The sequence below is a fragment of the Plecotus auritus genome (genome assembly GCF_963455305.1).
Source record: "Plecotus auritus genome assembly, chromosome: 9".
Lineage (NCBI taxonomy): Eukaryota > Metazoa > Chordata > Mammalia > Chiroptera > Vespertilionidae > Plecotus > Plecotus auritus.
The window spans coordinates 15034965-15051625 of record NC_137783.1 but is presented as its reverse complement, the minus strand read 5'-3'; the positions used below and the strand labels follow the sequence as shown (position 1 = coordinate 15051625).

The following is a 16661-nucleotide window of genomic DNA, read 5'->3' as shown; positions in this document are numbered from 1 at the left end:
TCTCAGGGAAATCGTGTTAACTCAGAAATCAATGCGTGTGTCTCACACTAACAAATATGGGATAAATAAATGGGGAGACTTCAGTTATGTTGACTTCCTGCAAGAATTATGTGTTGCCATGGTGTGAATGTTTGTATCTCTCCAAAATTCAAATGTTGAAATCTAACCTCCAAGGTAATGGTATTAGGAGGTGGGGGCGCCTTTGGGAGGTGATTAAGTTATGAGGGTAAAACCCTGATGAATGGGATTAGTGCTCTTATAAGAGAGGCCAGAAAGGTCCCTCACCCCTTCTACCAGGAGAGGACAAAAGGAGAGAACAGCTGACTGAAACCCAGAAAAGGCCTTCATCAGAACCCTAATACGCTGGCACCCCAATCTCAGACTCCCCGCTTCCAGAACAGTGAGAGATACATTTCTGTCCTTTAAATACTGTCCAGCCCAGCCAGCATGGCTCAGTGGCTGAGTGTCAACCTATGAACCAGGAAGTCACAGTTCAATTCCTGGTCAGGGCACACGCTTGGGTTTCGGACTTGATCCCCAGTATGGGACATGCAGGAGGCAGCGGATCAATGAATTCTCTCCTCATTAATGTCTCTGTCTCTCTCTCTCTTCCTCTCTCTTTTTCTCAAATAAAAAATAGATTTTAAAAAGCCATCCGGCCTGTGGTACTTTCTTACAGCAGCCGGAACAGACTAAGAGGTGTGTTGGCAATTAGGGTAGCATAGGCCTGGGAACATTAGAGAGCTCCATGTCCTAGTGCTTGGAAACAGGCTGGACATTAAGTTTAGTTTATACCCGAAAATATCAGAGCTTCTAAGCTTGAAGTTGGTTTCTCTATAACTACTTGTAAAATGACTAACAGATTCTGACCCTCCTGAGACACACAGTGTTAGTCTCCATATGGGACTGCCAGGTCCCTGGCCCTGGTTTAACCATCCTTGAATAGCTGCTTTATATTTTTTCAGCCTACTGTAACACAAAAACGTGATTTATTCCTGGGTATTGGTACTTCTGAAAAAATACCCTGAGAGGCTATTGCCCACAAACTCTTCAATGGAGAAGGGTAAGTGATCCAGTCAGTTAAGTTTGGAGGGAAGCAAGGACAGAATTGGGTTAGGTGCACACGGGAATTAAATCCACCTTCACAGCAGAAACAAAAATTCCTGGGCTTTCAAAAGGCAGCTAGTCACCTTGGTACTTTGCTTATTTACAAAGCTCTTGTGGAGTTCTGAATCCAGGTCTGAAGGGATTTGCAATGGGCAAACAATGAGATGAGATCCTGTGAAAATACTCTGAAGGCGGTGCCAGTTTGCCTTTGAACTCTTGACTGCTTGACCAAGAAAATCAATGTGATGATGAAAAATACATGGTTTAATGTATCTTTTTAAAAAATATATTTTTATTGATTTCAGAGAAGAAGGGAGAGGGAAAGAGAAATAGAAACATCAATGATGAGAGATAATCATTAATTGGCCACTTCTTGCACATCCCACACTGGGAATCAAGCCCAAAACTCGGACATGTGCCCTGGCAGGGAATCAAACTGTGACCTCCTGGTTCATAGGTCAATGCTCAACCACTGAGCAACACCAGCCAGGCTAAATTTACCTTTTAAAGAGAAATTAATACTGTACTATGGGTATAAATTCCTAAAGTTAGAGTTGAAAACCTATCAGAATGATAAAAAGATAAGAGGAGAGGTGGGAGAAGAGGGGGGTTTAAAAAGGAGGGTAAACAGGGGAGAAGAGAGGACAGGGCAGTGGAGGAAAGAGTAAAAGAAAAGACAAGGAAGAAATTATAGAAGAAAAAGAGAGGTAGATGAAAGGGTTGGAGACATGATGAGGATGAGCAAGGGGAGAGGAGTAGAAGAAGAAGGAGGAAGAGGAGGAGGAGGAGAGAAGAGATTCCTTTTCCTGTGGCTATTCTTCAGTGGCCTCAGTGCCTTCCTGTTTGTTGTCTTCCATAATCCACCCCACTGGGAAATATGCTTGACTGCTTTATTAATATAATTGGCATAATTGATATAAATCCCACTTTTTATTTTTTATTTATTGATTTCAGAGAGAAAGGGCGATGAAGAGATAGACAGAAATATCAATGATGAGATCAAATCATTGACTGGCTGCCTCCTGCATGCCCCCCACTGGGGATCTAGCCTGCAACCTGGGCATGTGTCCTGACTGGGAATCGAACTATGACCACCTAGTTCATAGGTTGATGCTCAACCACTGAGCCATGCTGGCTGGGCCCACACTGTTTTTTAAAACTCTAATACTAAAAGCAATACGTCAAACATAATGGAAAGTGTACCAAAGTTTAAAAAAAAAACAAAACACAATAACAACATTCACACAATCCTTCCATCTAGAAATAGCTACCTTTAATGTTTTGTTGTTGACCCTTTAGTACTTTTTCTCTGTGTAGGCATTCCTTTTTTAAAAAATAATTTTTGCATCATACTAATAACAGAGCACAGCATAATGTACTATGGAAATGTACTGTTTTCCCAGCTGCACAATATTCTATAATTTACTTAAGTCACATTCTGACCATGGGGTGTTGGTATTATCTATACATGACACTGTGCTAATTATCTTTGTAGGTAAATATTAGCATGTCTCACTGAACTCTCAGTTTTTCAATTGGAAGAATTATTAAAAGAGGGTATTTCACTGGCTTGAAGAGAATGGATATTTGTTTAAGACTCCTGATATATTGTCCAACTGTCTCCCGGAAAGTTTATACAAATTATACTCCTAGGAAAAGCATATAAAACTGTCCATTTCCCAAGTTCTCACCAAGGCTAAGCATTGCCTTCTCAAAATTTTAATCCATTTGATAGACTAATAAAAGCCATGCCATTTTTGCTCCAATTTTTATTTTCTACATGTGAGGTTAAATATTTTTATTTAATTGCCACTTTATTCTTTCATAAACTGCCTGTCCATGTTGTGGGTCCTTATCTCTACAGAGATGGTATCATTCAAGGTTTTCATTTATAAGAATGCTTATCTGTTTAGGATAGTTACCCATTTTCTATACCATATTTTTCATATATTCGACAACTGGTCAGTTAGAACCTGGGTTCTTTGTTTAGGGAATTAAAATCACTGTGAAACAACAGAGGTCAGCAACCCTCAATAGGTTTGTTTTGTTTTGAGGGAGCAGCAAGTCTTGCATTTTTCCTTGGCTAGGACAGAGAAACAGGGAAAGGGAGAAGTGTGTGTGTGCGTGTGTGTGCGTGGGGAGAGAGAGAGAGAGAGAGAGAGAGAGAGAGAGAGAGAGAGAGAGAGAGAGAGAGGGAGAGAACCTGCACATCACCCTCCTTATGGTGAAGATGCTGTGAGATACCCAACTAAACAAAGAGGGGGAGGATGCAGAACCACTGGGGGGAATCCCCACCTCCGAGACCACTAAAGGGAATGCATCACTGGGAAAATGCATTTACTTCTGAGGTCTTCATCCCAGGTCAGACCCTAAAATATTCCTTTCAAAAGAACTCTAATAGGCAGAGAGGTTTTGCTCTTATTTAACAGGTGACATCTTAATGATGCATTAGTATCTACCAGGAATTATCTAGCTACCAGCTCCAATCAAGGGCAGAGAGATACCTGAGACAAAAAAGAAACAAAACATAATCCAACATTGGGCTTATTCACCATCTTTTCCAGTCACCTTTTTGATTGAGCAACTATACAATGGTATTAGTAAGTAAGCATCCAAGAGGGGGCAATTATTCCTTAGAGAAGGATCCTATATAATAAAGAGCTAATATGCTAATTAGACCAAACAGCAGAATGACCATCCAGAAGACCTTCAGGATGAAGCCAGGGCTGTGAGGGCTGAGGCAGCCGGGGCTGCGAGGGCCGAGACCCTTGCAGGAATTTCATGCATCGGGCCTCCAGTTCCAATATATAAGAAGTGATCAAAATAGAAAATGTCCATGAGAACGCCAAAGTAATAATTGCTACAAGAAAGATCAACTGAAAAATACTAAAATTAGTGGGTAAAATTCATAGCATTAAAGTATCTCCCAAAATATTTACTAATTATTGTGGCATTCTTAACATATGTTCACACAATTTTTGATACTCCTCCTCAGGATTTGGAGCTTAATTTTCCTTCCCTTGAGTATGAACTTTGAAAAAATAGAGCATGAAACAAAGAAAACAGTAACTGCAGTGGAGAAACCTGGAAGATACCACTTAGGCAAGTGGTCAAGGTGAACATCATCGGCAATGAGACATATTGATGCTTGTACTTCTTGATACGATGTCATAAGAAGCGTACATCATTTCTGCGATATACTTCCTGACAATCTACAACCCTGTAATCATGACAAAATAATAGCCTAACCCAATTTGAAGGACATTCAACAAAATAACTGACTAGTCAATAATTTGTAACAACTGTGTATGGTGTTGGGTGGTACTGGAAATATTGGGGGAACACTTTGTAAAGTATATGATTGTCTAACCACTATGCTCTACACCTGAAACTAATACAAAATAAAATTGAATGTAAACTGTAATTGACAAAAAATAAATGATTAGTGAGCTCCAAAATTATCCAGGTTATCAAAGGTAAGGAAATACTGAAGAACTGCCACAGATTTGAGGATATATGAGATTGAGAAGATATGATAAATAAATGCAATGTAGGATTCTGGATTGAATCTTGGATTGGAAAATAGGACATTAGTGGAAAATATTTGGAAACCCCAGTAAGATTTCTATTTTAGTTGACAGAATATGCTAGTTGTGAATATTGCACCATGATTATATGAGGTGTTAATATTAGGGAAAGTTGAGTGAAGAGATATGGAAACTGTCTTATCTTTGTAATTCTTCTGTAATTCTAAAATTATTTCAAAAATAAAAAGTTAAGGAAAAAAAAACTATGCCAAATCTTGTAAGAATATATTTAATTAGAGCAAAGCTACTATAAATACTCAAGTGATCTGTTTTTACTAAATCAGATCATTGTGACGAACTGATGATGTCATTTCATCATGTAAAGCAGATAAACTACTATAGCATTTCAGGCTGTCATAAGTTCATGATTCATACACTTCAGCGATCACAAAAATAAAGTTATATTATTTTTTTTTAATGACTGGAAAAATGGCTCATTGCTGAAATGTTTTTATTGTCTTTTTATTCAGAAGTAGAAAACAATATGGACATCCAGAGTTTTTATTTATTCTAGGGCTGCCTTGGTTATTATGGGAAGAGCCTGGTGTAGGCTGACAATATAAATATGGTGGGTACAGCAACTATTGAATGTGAGGTCAAGTGTGAGGTTTGAGCTGATGTGGCTCTATGCTATGTCCATTTTGGATTCTACCTCTTGGCTACTGAGTTACTCAGGAAGGCTAACTGCTCATGAGAGACACATGTAAGAAATGGTGTGTTTTTCGGTTGGTGATGTAGAAGGGATCCCAGGCACATAAATATTCTAACAAGTTTCCTCTTGTCACAATAGAGTCATAAAGTTGCTCTGTTCAGCACATGATAATGGCTTTGTAATTCAATTATGGGGAATATGTGTCCTCTGGGATTTATTTGCCTTAAACTTCAGCCTTCATGTAAATCCCTTTACCATAAATCTCATAAATGCTGTAGCAGGTTCTGTCCCCCATCCCAGGGCACATCTCGCCATGCCTGTGAAAACCCTGACAGCTTTCTCTACGTGATGGAATTGCTGTGTTTGAGGGGTTGCTGTTTTAAGTGCCAGAGCCAACCATAAAAAAAACAGTGGGACAGGTCCATTTCCTTGGTTACTTTCTTTATAGACATATAAATCCTGATGGACAGATAGACAAAGTTCCAGTTCATCCAGAAGGCTGTTTTCAGCCATTTATCTAGAATTTGGTAGAAGAGATTTCTGCAAGTCACAGGAGGTCTGATGCAATGGTTTCTATGTTCTGTAAGAATCATGATATTCTGATGCACAAACACATCATCTATTAGTACATAGATTCACTCATCTGATAGTTTTTTTTTGTTTGTTTTTTATCTTTCTCAACCTGCTCTGCCTTTCATTCCTGCCCAGTCAAATGAGCCAGTCTTCTGGGTCTTCTCTACCCTCCTGTCTAAAATTTACGGCCCCACATCTTATTAGTTATCTACTAAGACAATCCTCTCTAACCCAACCCTTGATTTGAAAAATAACTATCTTTGGTTGTCTCACCCTCAATATCCATTCTTCATTTTTCACTCATCACGCAAATATTTATTGTGTACCTATTCCATCAATTCCAAAATGCTTACATTTTTTCATTTTAACGTCTTCTAAATCAGCAGGTATCTTACAATCATTGAAATGACAGATACATAGTAAAAGGGTGCACCTTCATTCAATGAAAATTTAAAGTTCATGATATATGGCCTGTGCCAGCCACTGTTCTAGGCACTTGCCTATCTTAGCTCTTTGGTCAATTTCTTCTTATCTTTGGCCCATCAAAGGACAAATCCTTTTCCTTAGGAAACATTCCCTAGAGTCTTCCCACCACATTATAGATTAATATGAATATATATTTGTGTGTGTGTGTGTGTGTGTACATTATTTCCCTTCCTTTTCATATCTCCCACTCTTCTTCTGTCTTTCAACATAAGATGTGCTAGTAGTAGTTGACCTTATTTTTCAGTATTTTTGTTATAGAATACAGGGGGGAGCATAGGTATGTTTATAATTGTTTGTTTGGAAAATGACAAGTAATACAAATAAATAGTACAATAATTAATAAATAATATGACAAGAATAAACTGTTTTGTGTACTCACAACTGTAAGCCTACTTTTGCCCACCCCTGTACAGAAGGCAGAAGCATGACTCAGTTAGAAGAGAAATGTCATCCAAACACAGATAATGTGGCATTTGAAATTTGTTCTCATTTTGAGAGGAAGATATGTGTCATGTTTTAAGTTGTATAGAGAAAATCCTATCAGGTGAGGTAGAAGCATAATTTTGTTTTTGTTTTCATTTGAACGCTATATGTGGTTGAAAAAGATGTGCACAGGTGCCAAGTTTTCAAGGGGTAGGACTGTGATGCTTCCATGCTGGATCAACTTGGCCGACCTACAACTATATTCCCCAGAGTCTTTGCATGGTTGCAGGTTAGGAGGGGTCGGAAGGAAATGTGTGTGGGATTTAGTAGATAGGAGAGAAGCAGCAGCCATTTCACTCTGAAAGTCATTTTGGTTAGAGGTGGTGAGAGGCAGTGCAGAAGTAAGGTAGCTTTGAACTTGTCCTTGCTCTTCCCTTCCCAATTCCATGTCTAGCTTGGTGACCCCAGATCTTGGCTGCAAACTCACAGAGGGGCGGCTATGCAGGGGCAAGATCCTTCCCATATACTTCTGTAGGGGCTCCCTGGAAGTTCCATCTCAAGCTACAAGGCCCTCAAGAGCAAGTTCCCTTTATCTTCATGGCCAGGAGTTAGCTCTGGAAATTACTCAACGGATGCAAATTAAATGAACTGGGTAACAAAAGTTTTCAAATAATTGAGAAGGTATAAAATACAACAGTAAGCTGATTTTCTATCCATTATTCCTGATTCTGGGGCAACAAAGAAAAATAGACATGTACACATTAAAAATTCTCATTGAAAAGAAATCATTAAGTTGAATAACAAAATGAGGCTGCCACATTTCAGAAACTCATGAATACCTAACTCTTCTCTATTTCTCTTTTAAATAATAGTTAATATTTATTCATCATGTATTACACATGTTTAGAGTTTAACCTGAATTCTCACTTTAATCCTGACAGGTCTATGAAGAAGACACTAGTATGATGACTAATATGCATTCCATCACCATAACCTAATAACATGTAACATTAGGCAAAATTATTTGACCTCTCTGGGATTTTGTGTCTATATTTATCTTAATTATTTCTCATCCTAAAAAGGAAATGACAACACTTCCCACTAATGGACACTTCTTGTTGATACCTTCCCATGAACCTTCTCCCTTCCTTTGTAAAAGTTCCCCAGCCTTTCCTGGGGTTTCAGCATTCCTTACTTTCTATCCATGTGGTTAATTGGAATTGATTGTACCCCCTGTTCTAAATGTGAGCATGTTACCTAATCAAGGCCCATAAGTTTTACTCCCAGGAGTTTTCCTGGAGCAACAAGAAAATTGTGTTTTCTTTTCCACTGCAGTGAATCTGGGAAGATGTGAGGTGCAGAGGCCACTAGGAGGAGAGAGTCTGGCTGAGTGTGAAGCTAACACAGCGGACAGAAGAGCTGAGCGGTGGGGAGAGATGAAGCCCTGATGACTTTAATGAGCCTCTGCATCTAGTACTGCCTAGATAAATCAGACCTTCTGACCTTCCAGACTCATAAGCCAATATCTCCTGTTTATTTTTTCCCCTAAAAATATGTTGCATTTTTCTATCACATCTTGAGAATGAGTTTTGATCAGTAAATTATTTCACATTATTAATTTGAGGAATGCTTGAAAATACATATGCAAAGAGGTTGGCACACAGCTTGGCACACAAGTGATTAGCAAATGTGACTTGTTGCCAAAGATGTGGCATGGGAATCCATTCGCATAAATGGCATTGGGCCATGAGGAAGAATGAGGGTGTGTATACATGTTCAAACATATTAAGGATAGAGTTATCTCTCTGCTATGTAATACCACTGTCATATGTCCTCTGAGGAACATCATTGGAACAAGGCTAATGTTCTAGAATAACAGAGGTTCATTGTTGAGCCAACTCTTAATTTTCCATGTGTGAATTAGTCACAGAAAGTATGTAATCACCAGTCATCTGCCCCTATTTCCAGTCAGCCCCCTATATGTCAGAGAAACATAATCAATAAGATAAGTCTGAACCTACTTTTAATTAAGTGAAGCAGCCCTAAGATTGCCTTGTCTTTTGCATAGATGGTAGATTGCTGAGTGGGTTATAATTGAAACTGTCTTCTGTTGCACTGACCTAAATTTGAATTAGATCCCAACAAACCACATTCATCAAGTTCTAATAGCAAATTTGGCTTCTGGTCGGGGCTTTACTTATTCACGGCATTTGAGTACTGCTGATCCTACAATACCATGTTCCTCTTCAATGTCAAATTCAACACTTGAGGTCCTTAACTACTGGACTGTTATACTAACAGGTATTACTGGAGGATGTGGGTGGGAAATAGGTCTTGAATTTGGGGCTGATCTTTGCTACTGAAAACAAGAGTCATGAACCCAGACAGACCAAGTTCCAAAACTGGACTATAATACATATTATGTATTGTGTTGGATAAATTATATAACTTTTCATCTTATCAAAATGAGGGTAAGAATCCCTACCTCACAATCTTATTTTGAGAATGAAGTAGTATGTGTTATCAAGTACCTGAACCACTATATTTACTTAACAAATATGAATACCTATTATGAAACTTTATCTTGGGGACAGTCCTCCCATCTGTATTTTTCCCCAGTGAGAATCTCTCCTCCTATTTTATGTTAACCAAGTAGATTGTTTCCTTTTTAGGAACCACCTAAATCATGGCCCCTCATCTTTGAGCCATGCAGTTTGACTGGGTCTCAACCCCATCTCCTATTTTAGTTCCTAGAGTAGATATGTATCTGATCTAAACAAGTAATGCATCACCTTATATAATCCTGATGCAAGCCAGGCCACTCAGATTCAATCCCTGGACATAGAGGGGAAGAGGCAGACAGGGTTGATGGGGAGTCAAAGCTGATTATGCCCCTCACTGCCACTAATTGGGGAAAGCAAACTTGAGAAGGCAGCCAATAAAACTGACAGATATAGAGAGTCAGCCACTCTTAATAATATTATCACTATGAGTCAGTGGGCACTCAAGACAATTTGTAGGTGCCAAGCATATAACCAATTTACAAGAAACATCTAGTTTAATAAAGTAGGTATCGTCCCCACTTCACAGAGAACAAAACTGAGGCACACAGAGGTTAAGGAACTTCCCCAGGATCCCTTACTTAGCAAATGGCAAAGCTGGAACTCACACTTCCTATCTCTGAGCCCCCAAACCTCCAGTCTGTACTGCCTCCCGATATGATTTCTGAAGGGCGGTATTGTGGTAAGATGTGTTTTATAATATGCCCTATACATGTAACTTGGTTTTGGAAGCAATTTGTACTTCTTAGAGGAATACTTACATTTATGTTAGCTATGGTAGTACTAACAGCAACCACTGAGATAGCATAAGAATAAGCTTTTATATTGTACAATTATTTTACAATTGCCAATGACTACTTTCAGACAATAGTAATGCCACCCAAAATAAAGATATATCTCAAGTGTACTAGTTGATGAGGAAAATATATCAATTGATCTTCATTTTTCTCTATGGGAAAAGCTATGTTACTACTCAGGGTGACAACTCAATTTAGCACTAGAAAGTTACCTTGAGTCCCTTCCACACCCCCACAACCAGGCTCCAAGCTGAAATTATTAAAGGGGCTTCTTTGCATTACACCTTCTGAATAATCCTAGACATCCTCAAAGTTCCTATGTAATTTGAATTAACTGGTTTCCAGCAGTAAGTCTAATATATATTGCTTTGATTGACACCTTGTCTGCCAGCCCAGAAAGTTGAACAGAGTCAGAAAATACAGACCATGTGGACAGAAACCAAGAGATTTTCATTAATAGTCTTGTGCACTGTACAATTCACCAGGTTTCATGCCCTCTCTGGAAAAAAACAACCGAGCTTAAAGAACCCCCAGGGTCCATTTGCCAAGACCAGCCGGAGAGATACACATACAGGCCTGGTGGCCAAAAGAGCCTTGGGTTTTCTCTACTCATCTGCCTCAATGGGCCAGATTTCTAGGGCTCACTGCCCCAGGCCAGAAGAGAAGGCCAACAGGCAGAGGCTACAGAGTGCATTGAAATGGTAGAGTATAGATATTGGACCCAGACCAGCTGTATTTGAATCCTGGCTGTGCCGCTTTCTGGCTGTGTGACCTTGGCTAAATTACTTAACCTCTTCATGCCACAGGTTCCCCATCTGTTAATGATGATAATGCAAAGCTTACTTCATAAAACTGTTATGAAGATTAAATAGCTCTGCATAAAAAGCTGATCACACTGTTAGGGCTCCAATGGGGAAGATGTACCTTCCTGTTTCCCAAGGCAGAGGGAGGGGTGCTGTTTATTTTACTTAGCAGACAGATTGATTAGAATTCATACACAACCATGTGTAAAGTTTTTGTAAAGATGGACCAGTTACGACATTTGGTTACAAGGGCTTCTATAGATAACCAGGCTTTCAGATAGAAGACCCTCATTCAAAAAATAGAAAAGAATGGATTGCAATTAGCACCCGCTGAAGCAATGATGGGGCCCATTCACCTCATGATGCTGTGTGTAATCAAGACCTTCAGTGAGCCATGGAATATTGTGTACCATGTGCCACCTACATGGGAAATATTCTCATCTCTGTCCTTTTGCCTTGTCCAATTTGTTAGTCAATGCTTTTCTTTGTCCCTCTGGGTAGGAATACACTTTCATTCTGCGCTCTATGAATTGTAACTTTCTGCCTTCTAGTGCTAGGTTCACGTGGAGATAGTTTCAGTACTTTGGAAGAGGGACCTGAGGAAAGATTTGTCCCTCACACCTTCTCATTGGTAAAGCATCAACTCCATTTCGAGGTTAAAGTAGGACCACAGTAATGTAGGCCTTCACTTATTTATTTTCCAAGGCCATTCTGTGCACATATAACACCAAGTGAAAGAGAGACTAAACAAACAAAAAGACATGGACCCTCTTTCCCAAAATGACTTTATAATTTCCAAGCAAAACACACAGAGGTGCAGTGTCTCATGAATAAGGGACACAAAGAGCAAGAGACAAAGAGAAGTGAGGATCCAAGGAGGGAGACTTGGGGATCGCTAGAGCTGAGTTCCTGGAGAAGGGAGAGGCCCATGTGGACTCCAAAACAACTCTCATGCCATTCTTGAGCAAGAAGAGGTGAATGGCTTCTATGCACAAATACCTCCTTCAGTTAAAAATTTCTTTCTTAAATATATTTTTACTAGAGGCCCAGTGCAAGAAACTCATGCACAGGTAGAGTTCCTAGTGGCTTCCGGCTGCTGGCTGGGGCCTCCCTTTCCTGGCTGTCAGCTGCCAGCCGGGCCTTCCTTTGTTCCACACCACCCCCTCGTAATCAGCGCACATCACAGCGAGTGATCGAACTCCCAAGGGGACACTTTGCATATTAGGCTTTTATATATATATATATATATATATATATATATATATATATATATATATATATATATATTGATTTCAGAGAGGAAGGGAGAAGAAGAGAGAGATAGATACATCAATTATGAGAGATAATCATTGACTGGCTGCCTCCTGCACAGTCCACATGGGTTTGAGCCTACAACCCTGGCATGTGCCCTAACCAGGAATCGAACCATGACTTCCTGATTCATAGGTTGATGCTGAACCACAGTTAGAGCAATGCCAGATGGGCTATAACTGTATTTTTATGATGGGAAAAATAAGATATTCCACATAGAAGTCTCTATGTGTTATCTTTGACCAGTTTATTTGTAAATGGCTTGTCTTTCACTTTTCCAGGCAGTTTCACACGCATTGTAAGAGATTTCTCTAATGCATGTGTCTGGCTTTCAACTCCCACGGGGGTTTTAGGGCAGTGTTTAAAAATGAGAAATATAGAAATGCATTCCTCCTCAAAATGCATGCAAGTCCAAGGGCTGATGGGAGGCAGTGTGATTTCAGGAGGTGTGAAGGGAGACACCTTTCACTGTCCTATTCATAGGAAGCTCCTTGGCTCTGGAAAGGCCATTGCCCCTGTGATTATGAATGACATAACAAGGCATACTGACACTCTGCTCTGAGCTAGTGCTTTATAGCCCCGTTTTAGCAGCAAAGGTCTGAAAACAGCCTCAGTGGCTTTGCCATGGGCAGATTAGACATATCCTGGTAAGGAGTAACACCTTTTGGCAGGGTTAGGACGTAAATTCCACAGGGTTTGTCATGTAATGTCAAATTACACTAGAATGTTGCATACTTTGTTCTTACTTTGTGTTTCTAGGCCACAGAAACACAAAAGCCGAAGGAGCTTGTGCTATTTCCCTTCTTGTCACCTGTAGTCACCATGCCCATGGAGGGAGGCCATCTCTAGTGTAATCAGGAAGATGGGCTCAGGTGGTTTAACAATACATATATTACTTTCTCTGCCTCTTTTTCTTTTGCTGTCTGTCTCTCCCCTCCCCTCTCCTTCCTTCCCCTTATCTTCTCCCTCTCTCACACATATTTCTCTTTCCCCTTGCACTCATCTGCCAATATACAGTCTATTGTACATTAAATAAGCCTAGAATTCACATCTGATCTATATCCTTAGAGGAAAATGATACTTAACTATTAAAAAAAAAATGATGACATGTATTGTTAACTGCATCCCCTCACACAAAGAAAAAAGGCACAGAACAGGGTGTGTAAGCTAACATTTATGTAAATGCAAATTTATGGGCGAAATGTTTTTGCCCCCCTCAAATTCATATGTAGAAGCCCTGATCCCCAAAAGTGATAGTACCAGGAGATGAGGTCTTTAGGGGGTAAATATGGTTAAGATGAGATCATGAGTGTGAAATCCCTTAATGGGATTAGTGCTCTTATAAAGAGAGGAAGAGAGACCACAGTGCTCCCTCTCTTTCTTTCCATCCTGTGAGGACACAGAACCAAGGCACCCTCTACAGTATCCTGCCATATTCTCTGAAACATTCCGGCCTTCACCAGGAAGACAATATGCCGGCACTTTGATCTTGAACTTCCCAGCGCCTTTAGAACTCTGAGAAATAAATGTGTTGTTTAAGCTACCCAGTCTATGTCTTTTTGTGAAAGCAGTTTGAGCTAAGAATATATTTGGTAATTCATAGAACATTCTGGAAGGGTAAGTAATTAAGAATATTGGTTGCTTCCCATATGATGAGGAGAAGGTCTAGGAACCTTGGAATCAGGAGTGGGAGGAAGATCCACTCTTAGACTAAACAAGACCTACTTATTTGCAATGAAAAGCTTTATTTGAATATGTAAAAAAATGTGTGCATAATGGTTTCAGTAATAAATGTCACTATTAAAATGTTAAGTGTCTGTATCACAAGTCTCATCAGAATAGAACAAAACATCATTTCCAAAGCCCCTGCTGCTCACTAATCTCAGTCATCTATCTGGGGTTTATTAAGTAATCTGTGATACATCTTTAATATCCCCTTAAAATTTTACTACACCAGTGCCAGGTCCTGCCCTAGGGAGCTGTGGGCATATCCCAACCAGAACAGACCTTATGTGAGAGCTCCGGGTGAGAAAAAGAATCCACTGCGTGTTTGCTAGGTGGCATCTTAATAAGGTCCAAAATAAAGTGAGACTCACCAGTAGAACCTGTTGGGTACAACCCCTTCCTGGATAAGCTGCCACCTTCTCCCAAACTCCGCGGAGCTGTATAACTGCAGAGAAAAGAAATTACTTAGCACCAGTGAATACACAAACAGCAGTTCATCAGAACAGTAATAGTAATAAGAGCACCTATCATTTATTGAGCACCTACCATTTATTGAGCACCTGCCACATACCAGGTCAATGCTCTACATATCACTTCTACTCCTCCCATACATTCTGCAAGGCAGATATTAATACCCCCATTTTACAGGAGAGGAAACTGAGGCTCAGTAAGATTAAGCGATTTGCTGGAAGTCGCATGCCCTCTAAATAGTAGAATGGACTGGGATTCATACCCCATTCTGCCTGGAGAAAAAGTCAGCTGAAACACCGGACCCAGCATATGCAGATCACTGACTGTGTGGGATACACAGAAGTGCAAAATCTAGTCCTGGCTCTCAAAGAACAGATGACGCAACCTGAATCTGACTACAATAATGAGAGATGCATGAGGCAGCTGGTGATAACAGGATGCAGAAGAAGGAAGCTCAGTAGCCAATCAGGGATGCTTCTCAGACCTGTGGAGATTTGGTTGGGATCGGAAGGGATGACTGCATTCAAACTGACAACGATAGGACAAGCATTATTCACAAAGGGAACAAATCTAGATACGTTTGGATGAAAATGTTGAGGGCAACTTGGAAAAAGCTTTGAATGGTACGTTAGGGAGACTAGAACATATCCTGCAGACAAGAGGGACCAATGTTAGTCTTTGTAACAGTAACCAGAAGAACTTCAGGCTACAACAGCAGCCCACACTGACTAAGTTCTTACTTAGTCATCCAAATGCTTCTCGTGTACTATTTCCTTTAGTCCATACTCCATCCCTGTGATATATGAAGTTATTTTGACCATTTTACAGATGGTTATATAGCTGGTAACGGTTCAAGTCCATGTGCAAGCACACTCCAAGGGCAACTGCATAGAAACACTGCTCATGAGACAGGGCCTAACCCTCCACTGCTCCATCCCTCCTAATGTCTTTCTTCTCCTACCTCCTGTTCTTCCTTGCTCATATGACACCCCTGCTCCTCTCCAATATTCTTTGCAGCACCATGGAACCCTTTTGTGCCTCTGGAAGTGTCCTCTGATGGTAGCCCAGAGATTCCTAATGCCGTAGACATCCTGGTTTCCATTAGTCTCTTGGCTACTGTCTTGAAAAATATCATTTGGAACATCGTCTTTCTGCTATAGGCCTGGTCTGTAACCCACTCACAAACCCCAAACTCCCACCATTGCATTTGCCAAATCCCAGAGTGAATGAATGGTGTGTCACTGTACCCGGAACCTTGCTTGCCTAGCCTTGTCCTCCTTCCCCAGCCCCAGCACTCAACAAAGAGTCAAATGACTCACCAAGTGACTCACCAGGGCTGCAGATGCACCCGGCATGTCCAAGGAACAAGGCAGCTCTAGTGAGTAAGCACTGACCCTTGAAAAAGCTTCCTACACCATTGTGTCCATTGGATCAAAACACATCCTACAGCCAAAAAAAAAAAAGCTGAGATATCTGGCTACTAAAGCAAGCAGTTCGACACAGCATTTGGGCACCCAGCCAAGGAGAATCTGTGGCTTCTTTCTTTCAAGTCTTATTATTCTTTTCTGCCCCATTATGTCTGGAAAAGAAAGTTTTCCTGGGTACATTTCATGCCTGATTCATTTTAAGAGTGCGAAGGAGAGAGGCAGACACAGCTCACAGAGATAACAGAGGAGGGCACAGCTCACTCTTAATTCAAACCCAAGCAGCCGGAGGACCCAGGTCCTGCGCTGTAATCCCAGCAAGTCCTGAACACCTGCACTTTCACATGCAGACTGCTAGATCAACAGCAAGCACCTGATCTGGGACTTCTGCTGCTCCCTCTCCCCTCACTCTTATCTTTTTTTAAAATCCAAAACTGCTTTGCATGAGTTTAAAGAGAACATAGTTCACGCCATTGTGTATGCCTCTGTCTATATATAAATATATATTAATATTTATATTTATATACAAAGATTTATGCCCACGTCACAGCATCAGGGTGATTTAAAATAATAATTCCGTGTGAAGGCTGATTCACATATATGCCAAAAACCATATATAAACTCTGAGAAATCATATGGCTACAAAAAGTGATTGCTATCCATGCTCCCACGTGGAATTCATTTCCATGAGGAATTGCCGGATGCCAGCATCTGTATGTGTGTATTTCTTTCCCTTCTATG

At 40.3% G+C, this 16661-nt stretch overlaps 1 protein-coding gene across 4 annotated transcripts in view; it reads right to left on the bottom strand.

Annotated features, from left to right (window-relative positions):
- Nucleotides 1-16661, bottom strand: part of SORCS1 (sortilin related VPS10 domain containing receptor 1) — a gene marked incomplete at its 3' end in the record, with an annotated part of 485219 nt that overhangs the window by 154543 nt on the left and 314015 nt on the right. For all 4 annotated transcript variants that reach the window (XM_080641532.1, XM_080641530.1, XM_080641531.1 and 1 more), the window contains exon 5: nucleotides 14397-14470. In XM_080641532.1, the coding sequence (XP_080497658.1) occupies nucleotides 14397-14470 (74 nt within the window). The remainder of the gene's footprint in view (nucleotides 1-14396; nucleotides 14471-16661) is intronic.